This window comes from Alosa alosa, chromosome 20 (genome assembly GCF_017589495.1).
Source record: "Alosa alosa isolate M-15738 ecotype Scorff River chromosome 20, AALO_Geno_1.1, whole genome shotgun sequence".
NCBI classification, from domain to species: domain Eukaryota; kingdom Metazoa; phylum Chordata; class Actinopteri; order Clupeiformes; family Clupeidae; genus Alosa; species Alosa alosa.
The window spans coordinates 29,938,167-29,956,940 of record NC_063208.1 but is presented as its reverse complement, the minus strand read 5'-3'; the positions used below and the strand labels follow the sequence as shown (position 1 = coordinate 29,956,940).

The 18,774-nt window shown below is 38.9% G+C and overlaps 1 protein-coding gene across 1 annotated transcript in view; it reads right to left on the bottom strand.

The window, feature by feature from the left end:
• The window catches only part of msto1 (misato mitochondrial distribution and morphology regulator 1), a 71,647-nt gene that overhangs the window by 22,951 nt on the left and 29,922 nt on the right, over positions 1-18,774 (bottom strand). The window contains exon 8 of the mRNA XM_048229907.1: positions 13,201-13,335. Within this exon, the coding sequence (XP_048085864.1) occupies positions 13,201-13,335 (135 nt within the window). The remainder of the gene's footprint in view (positions 1-13,200; positions 13,336-18,774) is intronic.

Genomic DNA, 18,774 nt, shown 5'->3' with positions numbered 1-18,774 from the left:
GGGTCCTAGTAGTGAGCAGCTGGAAGTTGATACAGGTGCAAATCAAGTTAATTAGCCCATTGTGATGTCATCAGCCCATGTTAAGTCTATGGGGAAAAATAAGCTTGTTTTTTATTAATATCTCAAAAAGTATAAAGTTTACAAAAGTGAAAAATACATTCCCCACGTGTCCTTTTCAAGACCTACGTTACAAAGTTTGAACGAAGTTTCTACGTTAAACGGTTAAAGCTGAATTAGATGACGAAATTTGGTGGGAAGAATAATAACTAGATGTACCGCATAGCGGTACAAAATATGACCGCCGCTCAGTCCTGTACATCCGTTCCGAGGAAATAAATCACACTTCAATTTGTCTCCATATTTTACTCCATCCCCCACTCTTGAAACTTTTGTGTATGCTTGTTTGGCATGCCTGAGCCGTGGATCTGCCCAAGGTTTCTTCCTTGGTAAGGGAGTTTTTCCTTGCCCCTGTTGCTCTTGGGTGCTCCTTGTTGGTGCCCCCCACCCAATCCCAATCCTCCCCCACCTTTTTTATGCAGCCCTTGCCACTTAATCTACTAAACCCCTCTTCTACTGCACTTTTTACCCCCCCCCCCATTAATGCACAAATAGGCTGACACCAGACATAATTTCACTGCATTTCTTACTTCCAGTAACTATATGCATGTGACAATAAACTTCCTTGTACCTTGTACCTTGTACCTGAGTGTGTGTGTGCGGCTGCACAGAAAGTAGCCTACTGGTGCTGAAAAGGTGAATAGATTGTAGAATAGCCAAAGAAGATGTAGCATTGTTATAAAACCTTTAAAAATCTCTAAACAATCACAAGTAGGGCAGTTCATCACAGTTCATCCATTGCAACTGGATTGATGAAAGGTCACTTACACCTGTAGGCTACATTGTATTTGGGAAAAGCAAAAGGTATCAGCATAATGTTATTTATTTATTTATTTATAAACAAAAACATCTCTGTCAGTTCCATACCCTTTTCAACAGTTATCAAAAACAAAGGTCATTTTGGATGGATGGATTTTTGTGAATGTTTCTTCTTCTACATAAGATTTTAGTCATCTTTAGTTCATGTAATACTTTTATTGTCAATGCACAAATTAAGTAACAGTAGTCTGAAACGTTATTGCTAATGCACAAATTAAGTAACAGTAGTCTGAAACGAAATGCTGTTTTACATCTAACCAGTGGTGCAAATAACTGACATGTCCAAATGGGCCTTGATGAAATGCGTCGCTAGACTGTTCATACACATTTTAACAGGCCAAAGTTGAAGAGCTGTTGTCTGTTATTGTTCGTGCAAATATAGGCTGATAGGCTGGACCACCAACACTGCATCACTGGCGAAGAGAGCTCAGCGCCGCCTGTACTTCCTCTTGCGGAAACTCAGGCGAGCAAGTGCTCCACCAGCCATCATGACCACATTCTACCGAGGCACCATTGAGAGCATCCTCTCCAGCTGTATGCTGTGTGGGGAAGCTGCACTGAATACAACAGGAAAGCCCTGCAGCGCATAGTGAACACAGCTGGAAGGATCATTGGTGCTTCACTCCCCTCCCTGAAGGACATTTACACCACCCACCTCACCCATAAGGGCGACCAAAATTGTGAGTGATGCAAGTCACCCGCTCACAATCTGTTTGATCTACTGCCCTCTGGGAAGAGGTACAGAAGCCTCGCTCCCCGCACTACCAGACTCACCAACAGCTTCATACACCAAGCTGTAAGGATGCTGAACTCTCTCCCTCCTCTCCCCCTCCACCCTCAGCTACATAACATCCTGGACATTGGACCCACAATGGCCGCCTGCACTCTCCACTTGCACACTTGAACACTTGCACACTTGTACACTTTACAACTTGGTGTTGTTGTCCTGAAAACACAACACTTCTGCTGCTCTTACATAACTTGCACCACTATGCCACTTTCTTTATTACTTAGGTCAAACAGAACTACCCAAGCCTCTTATTGGCCTGACTTTGCACTAGTATTTTATTGACTGTCTATGCACAATTTCAACAAAATTTTGCTGCTCTTATTTTTTCATTATTATATGTGCCCTCTTATTTACTTATTTACTTACTTTTTTGTTTACTTGAATGTTATGTTTGTCTGTGGACTTAAAATTGGTGACTTAAAATTGGTAAAATATGTCTTGTCTTCACCGTGGGATAGTGAGAAACGTAATTTCGATCTCTTTGTATGTCTGGAACATGTGAAGAAATTGACAATAAAGCTGACTTTGACTTTGACTTTGACTTTGATTCATGTTCCCTTGCATTGTGTAATTGAGGTCCATGGCTAGTCTGGCTTTCACCAGACCAAGCTCAATCTTTTAAGAAATCAAAAAATAATAAATAGCGGGCAGATCAGGCTGGGTTCACCCAGCCTAGTCCATAGGCACCCGATATTGTTTAATTTTCCGATTGAGATATCCACGCTCTGGCTATTCTAAATGCAAAATGCATCAGGAGTTATGACAAAACTGTAACTAACAAACTAGATCCTAATAGAAAGCTGTTAGCTTCCCTAAGCTACAGGTAGGCTTATAAGGTAGGCCTATTTACAACATAAATTGTCAATAGGCTATGCTGGCGACACAAATAAAATCTCCTTTAGAAACCAATGGCTTACGCCTTACAGTATCAAGCAGACTTAAACTGCCATATCATTGGCGAAAAGTTGTAATAAAATTCACGCAGCTCCATGAGTCAAGGAAAGCCAATGAAGTAGCCACTTCTAAATGGGACCCACTACACAGTAGCTTAAGGTGTGTTGCTAAAGCAGCCATAATGAAATGAAGGTGTCATTGTTTGGATACTTCACACACCGCTTTTTAATTTCACAGACTACAACTACCAAGCTGGAATCAAAGCACATCGATTCCCCTCTCACACCTGCACGCACTTAAAACAAAATAAACAGGCGTCTCAGTCTCACGCATGTATAGGCAAAACTGTATCAGACCCGGTTGTAACATGGGTAAATCTTCCATTGCACAGAATGATTTTTTTGTAGCACGTGCAACAAATGACAGTCGAAATATACAATTACAGTGCTGCTATCAATTTGCTTGGTATAACCGCATTTATAGTTTTCTACAAATGCAATCAATCAAATTGGCCTCCATCACTCAACCAACAACGCTTGGGTAACATTACCTAGGTCCTTATTGATATTATAAGATTAACGTTATTCTGCAGTAAAAACCAAGCATGTCCGATAAACATCCTCAGATTTATTTCGGGCTTCAAGAAGAAATGGGAATTACATTTCATGTGAACATCGTCCTATCCTTATTAGGCGTTCTCTGCCGTTACAGTCCTTGTAGGAAGCGTCCATTGTTTTTCCAACCCACTTTTAACTTCCAATAAAATTACGTCTCACTGCAACGATCGCCATGTAGTGGACAAAGCGACTACTTATCGCCAATACTGGAAATGCAGCCATGATGATGATGATGAATATTTATTTTGGCTTTTCTTTTAATCCTACTGAATTTGTAATTATGTATGTGTGTGTGCATGTGTATATGTGTGCACCGCCATCTACAGGCCAATGAGTGTACAGTCACTAAATGTACACATAACCTATTTTTTTTTAGACCCCCCCCATGGATGAAATTCTATTAAACTTGGCATACCCCCAGAGAATGCCAGGTCAATCATACACATAAAATTTGGTGCAGTTCTGAACATCTTAACCCTTTAGGCGCCAGAGGTTTTTTTCCGAAACTATCAATTTTGACATCTTCATTTCAAAAGGCTATATCTTAAAAGGGATAAGAGATAGAGACTTTCTGTAAATTAGAGAAATATTAAGGATGACCCAAAGTTTATGTAGAGATTAAATGTTTATATCTAATTTGCATATTATGACGTCATATGGTGGCATCCATCTTGGATTATAGAATTTTCATGAAAAGTCGCATGTTTGAATGATAAAATGCACCACTTCTTTCCCCCCAAAATGTCCCTCACCTTCTGTATGCTATATTGCACAAAACTGAATGCTCAGGTAAATAGTAAGTAGTGAACAAACTGTGTAAATCATTACTAATAAACAGGGGTGAAAGTAGTTTTTATTTCTTGGTGGTACTATGATATAGTTATAATGCGTGCGCAGAGCGTGCGCCGAAAATTTCACTTAGCCTAATTATTTATTATTTATTTGTTTGTTTATTTACTGTATTATAGTCTACTTATCAAGCATTCACTAGGACTTCTTATCACTCTAGTATCACTAGATATCTTTAACCCACCTGTATCTGTTTTTGATTATGAATAAATTGCAAACACTTAATTTCAACATTTATTTATTTATTTAGCCTAGTTACTCTGCTCGCTCCCACTTCCAATCGTTTTTTATATAGGCTACTGTATATCATGAAACACGTTTCTTTGAGTCATGCCTTTTATTTGGGAGACTGCAACATACTGTAGCGTTTCACTATCATGAACTGGTTTATTGTCACAAAGCACACAATGCAGCATATAACACAGCGGGCGTGTCAGGCCCAGAACCGAAAGAGGCAGAACTTTCTCGAACAGTAGCCTATATTCTCCGGGGTCCCCCCCTCTCCAGGCTGCCAACCATGAGCATGCCGGGGTTATGCATAGCGGGCACTCCTGATTGACAGCCGGTCGCTATAATACTTCTGTCCGGCTAAAACACTTTCATTATTGCTGCGCCAAGATCTGGTTAAACCGGTTACCGCAGCTGTCTGTCTCTTGTCTCTCCAGCGAAACACTGCACACATAAAACCAGAATAGGCTATTGAAACATCAACATATTTTTTCTTTAGCCTGTATGTTTTTATTTATTTCGAGACTTTCCAAGAAACGTCCATCTGCTAAAACACTTTGGATACCAGTGCACGTTAGGCGCAATTAGGCTACTGTCACGCGCTATAGCTTGCTTTCGTTGTCTGTCCAGCTGCACGGGAGGTTTAGACACAATTTAGATACAGTTCAGAACGATGTATATGAAATATATTTTGGGGAAGCGTGTTGCTTCTGGTAATTTGGCGTTAGCAGTTGTGTTGTCATGCTGAAAGTGCAATATTTTTCAGAGACAGTATAGTTTTTCTTTCCGATTACGGCGTACCCTCTCCAAATATTTTAGTGGTACTCCGTGCCGGCCAGTACCGCTTACTTTCACCCCTGCTAATAAATGGCAGAAACAAACCAAATGCATGTAGCGGTAGACTGGCCTTTTGCTGTAGAGATTTTCCATTTACTACATACAGTAGGCACTCTGATTCCATGTATGGGGCACATATATATTATTCAGATGACACACAAACACAAGTAGACAAGACCTGTTTAGTTCAAAAGCTCATTTGCCCGCGGCAAGGCACAGATCAGGAGTGAGATGATGAGGAGACAACACAAGAGACAATGTTAGTATTTTTTTCTTTTTGTTGTTTTTTTGTTGATGTTTTTTCTTAGCTGACAAAGACACACACATCACAAGGACATGAACACACAAAAGGAACACATAGTGTATGTCCTAAATGATCAGGGAAATAGATAGCAAATCAACTATGTAAATCATTACTAATAAATGGCTGACATTTTTTTTTTTATGTAGCAGGCCTTTTGCTGTAGAGATAATGACTCCCCTATCCCTATCCATACAGGGCCGGCATTCCCATCATCTTGTGATAGTCTATGCATGACCTAATGTGTGTGTGTGTGTGTGTGGGAGAGGGAGAGGGAGAGAGCGTGTCACCACCTCCACCATGCGAGCAGCATGGCCAGATCTGCCTGTGGCCGAGTGGAGAGAATTTGCGCCTTCCGGACTAGGCCTGTCATTCTCATTGCGACTCCCCACACTGCCACTCGTTCCCCCTAACTGTCCTATGAGCTCTTCGACCTCGCCTAACATACCCAGTGGCATTAGACAAAGGCTCCACCACGTTACTGTCGCCCGATTGTGGAGAGGCACAAGACAGAAGCTAGCGCCATGGACATTAGGCTACCTCCAGCCTCGTTAAGCCACACCACTAATACCCTGCTAACTTCCCGATGAACACTCGAACCCGTGGAAACAATATTCCCACCAGTGACATTGGGCAAACGATTCAACGTTTGTGCTTGGTGTAAAGCTAAACTATGGAGTAAACTCTCACTTTGTCCAGCTGCATCATTGCAAGGCAGGGGCGATCTGAAGCCTCACTAAACAAATCACCGTCCATTTCCTGAAGGCAGATATTCCCCTTCAGAATCAGGGTCCCTTGAATAGAAAAGACCCAACACTTCATTTCAGGTAAACTTTTTTGATGCCATTAGGCGATAATCTAATGCAAATACTATTGACGTTGACAATATCGCTCTGACAAAGTGGCTCACATGCACACTAGCTCCGGTATTGCACGCACTGATTCAATGCGCTGTAGCTCAAAAGTTTTGGGGGAAAAATAAGCTTGTTTTTTATTAATATCTCAAAAAGCATAAAGTTTACAAAAGTGAAAAATAATGTTCCTTAAGTCTCCTTTTCAAGACCTACGTTACAAAGTTTGAGCGAAGTTTCTCGTTAAGCGGTTGAAGCTGAATTAGACGCAGAAATTTGGTGGGAAGAATAATAATAACTAGAAAAGCATTTCCTGAAGGAAATACAGTGCATGAAAATGCAAAAAATATGATGTAAAATATGCAGAGTAAAAACAAACTATATTGTTTGCTAGGTAGATGAGGTTTAATATAGTTGGAATGACTGAACAGTTAAATAGGTGGGTAGTTTATATGGTTAAATTATTTGCTTGGTAGATAAGGTTTAATATAGTTGGAATGACTGAACAGTTAAATAGGTGGATAATTTAAATAGTTAAATTATTTAGGTAGATAGTTGATAACTGACAGTTGGAATGGCTCTAATGTTTGCTAGTAGTTACGCTAACTATGTTAACAAAGATAATAATACTAACCAATTTACTTAACTTAGTTAACTTAGTATAAATAAAAACATTAGCTAACTAGCATGCTAACATGTTAACTATGCTAACATGTGACTTAGCTAACCTAGCTAATAATTTTTAGTAGCTATGCTAACTATGCTTGCTAGCAATGCTAACATGCTAACTATGCTAACATGTGATTTAGCTAACCTAGCTAATCATTTTTAGTAGATATGCTAACTATGCTAACTAACATGCTAACAATGCTAACCATGTGACTTAGCTAACCTAGCTAATTATTTTGAGTAGCTATGCTAACTAGCATAACTATGCTAACCATGTTTCTTATAACTTAGCTAATCATTTTTAAAGGGGTCATAGAATGCAAAACTGAGTTTACTTTGTCATAGATGAATAGTGATAGTTCAGTGGGTGAAATGGACATACAGAGAACTTCAATACCCCACCGACACCTCCTTCCTATGCAAATCTCACAATTCGAAACTCCCGCCATAAAACGGGTGAATCCAAACGAAGCTGCGAGTTTCCGCAAACTAGCAGGTGGTACCTTATTTGGCTCTGGCCTGTACATTTGTCATGCCTCAAAATTTACATACAGACCAGCCCACTGGTGCTCTGAGCCCAGGAACGTGAATGGAGAGCGAAGATGAGACAAACACTAGTTTAGCTACCTGCTCGTTTACTTCCACAGGAATTATAAAGCAGATAGTTCTTCAAGGATATCGAAAATGAGCCACGGTCGTAAATGCAGTGTTCCAGGCCGAAACTTAGTTCGAGGTTCATGGATAATGTTTTTCTACCAGAAGATCCCTGCAAAAGTTCGACCTCCGTTATTAATTTGCAAAACATTTCACGAAGGCAGTTTTCAAAACCTTGTACAGTTAAGTAGGATTTGCTAAGCTGCTGTTACTGAAACAAGGGGTTGATCCGACCGCATGCTGTAAGTATTATTTTGTCGCTAAGCAGTTATTAGGCATGCTAACGTGTATCTAGCAAGTATAATGTGTGATTTAGTTCATTGGCAAGGCTATTTATTTTTCCTGTGTGTCATAGAGTGGTGAAGTCCCGCCCCTTCCGTTTGCCTCCATGGGACCTATCTTTCAAAAAATTTTGAACGGCAGTCTATGGCGAAAAATAAATTATTTTCTGGTCCCGGTTGACTTGTGCCTTGAATTACCCATATGATGTTTGTCAATTTTAAAGACAATTTTTCATGTAAAGACATTTGCAGTTTGTTTAAGTAACTATTGAATTACAACATTGTGAAAGATAGTAATTCCAACGACTACAAACCCATCAGTCGGCGCTAGTGGCGTTAGCTCATTCACAACCACACTAGATTGTACAAGCATACCAGCAACAGGTCTTAATTGGGCTTTCCTTGCGAAGAAAATACCATGAGTCAGAGGATTAAACACATCAGGTAAGTTGTATTAGTCCATAGACTGTACATTACATACTGTTAAGTGACATAGCAGGCAGCAAGATGCAACCGTTAACTAGCATAACAGCTCTTATCGTTTCATTGTTGGTGGCGATACATCGTTCGAGGCGAGAGATGTAGTCCACTGAGTGGATTAAGCACAAAACCAACATAACTTTTGAAGTCTATCGAACAACAGTCCTTTCTTGGCGTGAAAAATTATCTTTTAAATTCACACACATCATATGTGAAATTTCTGGCACAATTCAAACTGGACCAAAAATAATTGTTATCTCTCCATTAACTCCTGTTCATCATTTTTTGAAAGATAGGTCCCATGGACCGGAAGTAGAAGGGGCGGGACTTCACCACTCTATTCGGATAAAACCTGTGTTGTCATGTTAACCTACATTTTACTATGCATGTTTGTCGAGATCTCTGACAGGTTATGTTCTCAGCAAGATAGCTAACTGAAGCTGAGTAACCGCGATAGTTTGGTTGCTAAGCTGTAATATAACCAATACCCATATAACACATAATTTTTGGCGTCAGAAGTGGAAACAACTTCCGTTATCAATTCAAATGATATCTAGTCGATATGTTGAAAACCGTGTTGTCTAGACACAATGGATTTATTTGCACGTTCTTATTTTAGAACATTACAAGAACGGCAGCATGCCAAACAGATGCTCCAAGTGTGGCATCTTGCGGGGCTTAGAATATTAGCAAATGCTTTTGCTGTGAGTTAACAGCTTGGTGTGTGCATGCAAAAGTGACTTTCACTTGTGTTACAACATTTCTGTTGTTTGGTTTAGGTTTTATCTAGCAGCCATGCACTTCAATGAGAATGCTGAGTCCCCACAACAGAAGACAGCCAAGGAGAAACTATGTACAGACTTGCCAAACAATTTGTAAGTTTAATAAAATATATGTTTTTATTACAAACAACAAATCAAAATGTGCAACAGTATAGGCACTAAAAAGAACTTATCGATTCACACACAACAGGCTGTCTTAGACCTGATGCTTCTGGTGTCAAAATCATCATCAGTACTGTAAACAAAGCACAAAGCACAAAAAGGGCCATACAATTTGTTTATTGTACAGTATACAGCCTACAATGCACTGTATTACAGTATCCAATATAAGTCCTCTTTCTTGTCCTCTTCGAGACCCTCTTCCTTATTGGGATGCCGTCCAGCGGATTCCTGTGCCCCAGGACTTGTGTGCTCAGCTTGACAGACCTTCCATGGAGGATGCTGTTGCTGAATATTTGTCACGGATCAGTCGAAAAGGGGTCTGAATCCAACGTTACTGCCCTGAAGTATCCGGAAGCTCCCTCCATATCGCGTTCACCACAAACAAGGGGATCATGACACGGACGCTTCTTCTAAGGAAACCCCAGCTCCTGCTCACAAAAGACCTGTAGGCCAAGTCACTTCATTGCCTGCAACGAGAACAGGGTGGAAAAGCAAAAATGTTTTACTATTTATTTTTTACTATTTTACATCAGAGTATCACTGGACGATTGTTGAAAAAAAATAAATAAAGTTTATCATTTTGTGGTGTTGATCAAACTGTGTTTTTGCAATATGCTGAACCAATAATGAATGTGTATTGGTTAAAAATATTTTATTGATATATTGTAACTGCTAACACTTGTATCAGATTGTCCTCACCTTTCCATTCCTCTGATTCTCAAACGGCCATGGTCAGCTCTGTAAATATTCATTGCATTTTGCAAAGAATATAGAGGCACAACGGATTGAGGCCATGATGGTCATTCAGGTCAGCTCCTCAGGAACCTGGGTCATTCTTTTAATAACCTGTAAAAACAAACATAATTTCCCTGCTGTTATTTCGTAATTTTGAATGAGCAGGTAGCACAAAGTAGCAAATGTCTTCAGTTTTAGTAACCAGAGTTGTAAGCTAACATATTAGGCTACTACATGGAAAGAAGGTAATAATCTCAATCAGATGTCAGCAGGATAGTTACAAGATTATTACACTGACTGTACCTACTGTATTTTAAACAGTGATATTTATAGGATTTTTGATTATTGTACTCTACTCCATTGTAGCCTACTATGTAAATTGCCCCTTGGGGATAAATAAGTGTTTTTGAATTGACACAAATTGGCCTAGTAATATTTTCGTTGACCTCGTTTCACTTCAGCCATAGGCTACAAACTGCTCAGAGCTCCTGCCCAGCTAACTGGATGTCCCATTGTAAGATCATACATTACTACATGGAAAGAACGTAAAAATCTCGATAATCAGATGACTTAATCAGCAGGATAGTAGTTACACAAGTACATTAGACCTACTGACACAAACGTAATATTTTCATTAAAGGCGGTAGTAGCCTACTGCTTTCACTTCAGCCATAACATTATAGCCTACTTAACTGCACAGAGCTCCTGCCCAGCTAACTGGGCGTCCTGTTGTAAGATCGCATATTACCACTACAATAATGTATGTAACTCTAATCAGATGACCTATTCACCAGGAGAATATATATGACTAAAAGCAGTACTTTCCTTGCAAGCAGCACTCCTTTCACTACAGCATAGCCTGAACTGCCCACGACGGGCTACAAACTTTTCAGCTAGCTTCTAACTGGACATCTTGACAAAAATTGCACAAGGGTACAAGTTGTAAAACATTTGTTTGTGTGCAAATTAATAACTTCTGTTGCTTACAATGCTAAAAAAAACGAACCTAATGCAATGTTTAGCTTAGTCTACGACACTAACGTCGCGAGTATTACAGCTAGCTAACTGGGCTCGTGTGGCAAACTCAAGTAAATGACAAAACTTACCACTCTGAAGTAGTCATTTCCAATCTATGGGCGACTGGTTACTTCTCTATTTCAGATTCTTCCTCTGATTCAGGCTCAAATATGCTGTTCAACACCTATGTCTCCATAGTATTTCCACCTTGGCTGTTTCAGTGAGTGCTGTCGGCCATGTTTGCGTCTTTGCTCTGGAGCTTCGCTCGTTGTAAACCAACCAATCAGCACGCAGGTCATCTAAATATTCATGAGCATACCATAAAAGGAAGAAAACCTCTCGTTTCATTCTAGGGCTTTTAACCAGGCTTGCATTAGGGCGCATAGAACAGCACATATGCCATTTTCAGCCCAACCAATGTTACACACCCTATTCAGAGACCTTAAGGACCAGCACAAAATACCCTATTTCATCATTCTATCACCCCTTTAAGCAGTTTTGCTAAAAATGCTAACAATGCTAACTATGCTAACCATGTTACTTAGCTAACTTAGCTAATCATTTTTAGCAGCTTTGCTAAAATGCTAACAATGTTAGCTATGCTAACATGCTAACCATGCTAACTAACTACAGTGGGTAGGAGTCATAGTTGATGACAAGTAACAGTTACAATGGCTGAACAGTTAAAAAGTTCAGTAGTTTAAAGGGTTACATTGTTTAACAGTGAAATATTGTAGTGAGGACTTTTATTTTTAAACAGTTTTTGGCAGAGGAAGCAGTTGAACAGGATGTGTAGTCTTAATAGGGCCAGTTTGTATGCTTAAAGCCTGAGACTGGCAGTTGATCCAGGTGGCCTGAACACCTGCCATAGGATTCTAATTGCTTAACGGCTGTATTATGATGTCACAATCGGCAATGTTAAGTCTATGGGGATTTTTAAAAAATATTTCTTTAATAGTTTAAAAAGTATAAAAGTTTCAAAGTTGAAAAGACATAGCAGCTTGGTCCGTTTGAATACCTACGTTACAAAGTTTGAATGAAGTTTCTAAGTTAAACTGTTCAAGAGAAATTGCGTACGGAAAAAGTGGTAAGCGGAATAATAATAAGAAGAAGTTGTTGTTGTTGTTGCCTTGGAAGAACAGTACAGTGCATTTTCATGCACTGTAATAAGAAGAAGACTTCGGATAACAGAACAGTGCATTTTCATGCACTGTAATAAATATTGTTCTCGTTAATATGAATGACGATGTTAACACATAAACTATAACGATAACGACATGAAGAACGATATCGTTGGGAATCACTTTCAGAGCGATTTTCAGAACGATAAAAAGCTAATAGCCAATCAGAACCCATTGAATTTTAACCGTCACATTCATTAACACAAGAGAGACTTTGTTTATCGTTGTTCAGTGTGAACGCTTTTATCGTTATGGTTATAGTTATCGTTATCGTTCTTGGTGTGAATAGGCCTTAAGTCTGTTAAAATGAGTAATTTCTCAAGGGTGCGTCAGCGGCACGGATCCGTACCGCTGGAGTTCTGAGGGTTAATATCGGATCAATGCAACCCTATAATAAATAGGGTTTCTTCCAATCAAAAACATTAATAAATATGTGGCTGATCACATCAAATGGACAACCCCAAATCAGAAAAAGTTTTGACATTGTGTAAAATGTGAATAAAAACAGGACGTCATAATCTGCAAATCTCTTAGACTCATATTTAGTTGCAAAAAGAACACATACCAAATGTTGAAAATTACAAATTTGACTATTTCATGGAACAACATGATTCAAAAAAAGTTGGGATACAGTATATCGGCGGCCTGCGTTGAATCTGTGCAGCCCAAAATCCTCTCGTGAATGATCCTCCGTTAACCTAAGCATAGCGGAGCTCAGCCTACCTAGACCCTTATTGTGCTGTTGTGTTTGCACTTTACCGTGCTAGTCGGGGAAACAAATAAACAAACTCTTCGGTGGGACGAGTAGATAAGTAGTTCTTAGTTGTATTTTAGTGTATATATATATATATTGTATACATGTACAATGATATACTACACAAATAGAATGATAAAACACTGAACAAACATTATAAACATGAAGCAGATTTAACTCACCGAGTTTGCGTGACTGACAGGCGACAAACCCCAGGTCAGAATGCCACGTCCTCCATAGGAGTCTTGAAGCAGCTCTGTAACCTTTGACCCTAGGCCAGAGAACCCATCAGAGAGGTCACACAACACCTGAAAGCCCTGTATAAAAAACAATGCAGTTCAACTTCAAAACCTCAAAATATTCATAAATTGAAACTATCTATTAACACTCACCAACTTTTCCTGTCACATAATGTAACTGTACACTAAAATGTCTTTAGAGCTCTAAACAAAATGATATGGCTGAGCTGAGTGAAAGTATCATTGCTCCTGTTATCAAAGTTCCAATTATAAGAGGTGTCATTTGTGGGGTTGAAAATGGCTCAAAACACCATCTCCTGTTTAATGCGAGAGATGTACAATTTGTATTGGTACAATATTTCGCTATGATGACAGCAGAGAGAATTGACGTAAAGGAGAGCTGCATACATAAAACCATTTCTGTGTTTGTTGTTGAGGGGAATTTGCTAGCTGCATAACCACTTATGTGTTTTACTTATTACTTCTCAGATGTTTCCTGTACTACAGCAACAATGGCAAAAATGCACATGAACAAGAACTTCATATGCTGACCATGTACACCGTACTTGTTGGTCAACCAAGGTCCAACAAGCAAACTTGATAAAGGTTTGAAAGGGCCAGGTGTCAAAATATTAGTTTAAAACATAAAAAAATGACCTAGAAATAGAAAGAGAATGTGAAAACCATTTTGACATAATGTCAAAAACACAGTATTACAACTCTTAATATAGCTGCAGAGCAGCAATGAGGTGGCCAAGCAGTGGCAGAACTTGACTAATTTTGACCGTTTGGTGGCGCTAGATGATTAGATCTAAAGGCATAGAAATTGGTGTGCATGGTCAGGGCCATGCCCTGATGCCTCGTACCAAAATTGTTGAAACCAGGGCTTTGAACCGGTTCAAGGAACGAAAACGAAAACCAGGAACTTTTTGTATTTTACAGGGAACAGAAACGAAACCGGAAACGTTATTATTTTTTATGTTCTGGAACAGGAACACTTATTTAAAAATAATGGTAACCGGTTAATACCGGTTTTATTGCGTTCCTCAAAGTTTTCGTTGCCTAATTAACTAAAAAAAAAAAAGTTATTATTTTCCTGCGCACGTTACCATGACGGCTGAGGTTCACTATGTGACATCACATCAGACATTCGCTGACTGAATGGAGAGAGAGCGGTGGATTACAAAGTCTCCACTCCACATCTTAAATAAGAGGTAAATTACGATCCATCGTTAATTAAAACGCTCATTCCAAACACAATATCAATAGCTATATTTGTCGACTCCACGTTAATGATGGACTAGCCAACATTTGGCTAAATGGTGCCAACACCTCTGTTTGGCTGTTTTATTTTGTTATATTTTTTGCATTGTGCAAGGCAATTTACTCTCGTTAGGCCTAATGTCAGTCACAAATCTTTGTTTTTTTGTTGTTTGTTTAAAAATGCCAGGTTGGTATAGCCATTTTTTTAGTTTTTGCGAACTGTTAAATGTGAGCCACTGTTATTACAGGCTATAATTAGTAGGCTATGTTTGTTGATAAACAATAGGCCCTACCTGATGAAACAGGCCTAATTGCAAGTAGGCCTAAGCAAGACAAAACAAAAGACTTGTTACGGTATGAGTAGGCCTACTGGATGGCCTTTCCCCCCGACAGTTGGAATTTGTTGTTGCCCGAGTGGCATAACCACGTGTCTTAATAATGTGGTTACGTTTGTGTGGAAATTTTCTCTTTTAACAATAAACTACACATTTGAAATAATTGTAGGCCTATTTAATTATTATTATTAATAATAATATAATTATTATTATTTAATAATGGTTGTAATATTATTACATTTGGTTTAAGCTGGATGAGAAAGATGTGACATAATTCTATAGCATTAAACAGCTGACAGGAACGAAATTAACCGTTCCGGGAACAGTATTCTTTATTTCTAACCGGTTCGGGAACGTCAGTTTATTGGTGGAACTCATAACCGGAAACGTTATAATTCCGTTTCTGTTCGGAACGAACCGATTGGAAAAAAAAATCGGTTCAAAGCCCTGCCTGAAACACTACCAAATTTATTCAGCTTAAATTAAAGTTGCCTAAATGTTTCTCCAGATTTTTCCGGTCATTGGAAGTATCCATCAGTCTGTTATGGAATGGCCTTAAGGTTTGAATAGACACAGATTTAACGATTGTAATACAAAAGATGTATTTTATTTTATTCTTAATGTCAAAAACACTGACTGTTAGCCTAGAAATCTAGACGCGCCCCTAGCGGCAGCAAATTACATTTGCTGCCAGGACTAGTCTAGCAACTCTCCGTTGGCTTGTGAGCTCCAGAAATCGAAACTTAATCAGGTCATTGAAATAGTGTATAGAGTCGTTTGGTGGGCTTAACATAATGATTGATGGCAGAGTTGCAACGGTTTGGCTTGAATTCCCTGCTACTTGAAAACAAATATCCTATTGCATCCCTATTATGCAGCAGAGGGAATTTGAAAGGCAACTGATTATCCCGCCCCTCGGACTGAGCACTGCGAACGGTGAGTGCCCAGACCCTACATTTTAATGTGGGTCTGGCTTGCCAGGCTAACTGACTGTGGCTTTGTCACAAAATAATCTTGTGAAAGCATTGGAAATATAAGGCCTGCATAAGGCCTGCTCTCCCTGAAAAATATACATGCTCCCTGAAAAAGATATGCATTCTCTGTGAATGATATGCAATGCATATGACATTCTTTCAAGATGAAGTACAATATTATTGAAATGAAGGCTGTCAATCGATTAAAAAAAATATCTAGTTAATTACATACTCTGTGATTAATTAATCTAAATTAATCACATGCATCCATTTTTGCTATGAACATCTTAAAAAAAGTTTGGCAGATGAGTGAATCAATGAAGAGCCAAACTAACATTATAAACTAAAAGTTCAACATCTGTCACTTTTATTATAATTTTCTCTGGCTCAGGCATCAGCGTAGTGCCTGGTGTCAGATTTTTAGCATGATAAATGCAAATGACTGAAGTTACCACTCACTGTCTATGACATGTGCAGCATAGGCTACCCTATCACCAAGGTAATGTTTGGAATACCCCCTATGATTTATCCTTTTTTGGCCATTCAAACATGTTGTAGATTTTAATTCACATAATTACTAGGTTGTTGCCTTTTCTATCCAGTAGGTGGCAGTCCAGAATAAGAAATAGAGCAGTTCAAAACAGTACAGTAGGAAAACGAGAGAAAGAGCCTACGAGTGCAAATGGAAATGTAGTTTGTGAAGTTATTGGAAATAAATGTAACCACCTTCAACATACTTTTGAAGACATTTTGTTTCAACTGTGCAACACATGTAGTCAATTTATTAAGGGAGTTTGTCGGTTAGTTAAGGTAGGCTCAGCAAAACATTTTACCTGTGACAAGGCTGGCGGCTAGCATTATCATCATCTAGAGGTGTGCTAACTAGGACTATGTCCGGATTGTTTTGCATTGAGGTGTTACTTCAGACGTGAGAACTGCTACGGTAGGCAACGGAAATTGCTTACTTCAGATTCAGAAATAGTAGATTGATGCTCCTGTCAACAGTATTGGTCTGGGTGTTCTTTTTAAAACGTAGGCTAAAGGTTTCATTCAAAGCAGTGCTTTCTGGTCAGCCTGCTTCAGTCACGATAGCCAGACTGCACTAGGTCAAATGTCACTATGAAATGCGATTAATGAGCGAAGACAGCTGAAATCAGTCACAACTGTGTAACTAAGACTGTGCATATAATGTAAACAACCTAACTGTTGTGAAAAACGCCCTTGAAACTGTGCGAAGTTCTGCAAACTCATCTTTGTTCTCCTCCTATGCAACTGTTGCTGCTGCGTTTGTTTAGCTGTTATGCCTGCATTTGCCGCGGCTTTTTAAATGGCTCTGCTGCTTCTGCATAGATCAACCTACCCTCAAAAATTCGCTCTGATTGGATTTCTTCCCAACTTGTCCCACAAATAGAGTAGTTCTGATTGGATCTCTTCTCCATTCGTCCCTCCCTAACATTTTCGTGTCATTTTTATAAGTCTCAGTTATATTTATTTATAGTCTATTTATTATAGTTTATAGTCAGTCTTTGTCATCATATCTGACTTTTTATTTAATTTTACGATTTTTCAACGAAATTAACACTGCATCACTAATATGTTTTAATTCCAAACACATCACCAGTTATAGGCCAAAACATAATTTTGCTAATTACAGCGCCCCCTATGGGTCTAAGGTCACTAAATGTATTGTGCCTCTTCCTAATTTGGTCCTGTACCTGTGTACTAAGTTTGGTTTTGATACGTGAAAGACTTGCCAAGATATGGCTTTGCCACCAATTTTGATTGCTTGTGACGGGCGTCCAGTTTTGAGTATGGGTCTAAAAGCAATGCATTTGTGAGGCATGGTCTGAAGATCATCTGCGCCACGTTTTGTGAAATCGGATAAACTTTATAGTGATGGAAAAACTACATTTCTTACAGATGTCCCCTCCAACTCACATTTAACATTGGAAATGTTAAATCATTCTATATCTAAGAATTGTCAATGACCAGTTGTCATGAAACATTTTTCTATCCTTCAACTATCCTTAAACAAAATAAAAAAAACATAAATACTGATATTTCAAGATGCTTTAGGCCTTGTGAAACAAAGTACTTACCTGGATTGTGAAAATACCCATTTACAACAGAAAGAATTGTGAGTCAGCATTATACCATGGCATGTGTATTTCTTATGATCATTTGTGCTTTTGTAACCATGTTAATCTCTTGTTTCTTTAGTCTGTATGCAGTGCATCCTTAGGGTTATAATTGAATGATTAGAATTCAATAGGAGACTTTCCAGAAACCTTTGTTTATTCACAGGTGGGATTATTTGTCTGTCTATGTGAGGGATGCTGGGGCTTTCACACCTCCCAATGTCACGTTTGGCTGCTAGCATTTATGACCGAATAGAAGGCACAGCCCTCTGAGTTAGAAGAAGGAGTCACGCCCCCCTCTGTTTGTAACATACTTAAGTTTACAAGTTCTCATGTATAGTTAGAGATATGGGTGAATCCTCCTGGTGAAGCTTGTGTCTCTCCCTTGATGCACATCATTGAAAGAATAAAGCCTGTTTCCTGATTGAAAATCATCCTGACTGAGTTTCCAGATAACTGTGGTACTAGGAAAATTACCATCACAACCAGCAGGTGACAAAAGTACAATTTAGAAAAGTACAGAATAGAGGTATAGGCACACATTATACTGCACAGCGGCATTATGATAAATAATCAGTTTCTTTTTCTGTTCTGTTGTCTTCTTATAGCTATTAGTAATGTGTTTTCACAACAGAAAGTGTACGACATAAAGTACTTTCAAATAAGATGTATTTGTTTAGAAAAAATAAATATTTAATTTCCAACTTTCCTTTTAAGTTCTGTACGATTCTTTGTCTCCTGACACTCATCTGTGAGGAATGGAACAGTGCTGAATGATACAGGAATGTTAGCGCAGGCCAGGAAGCT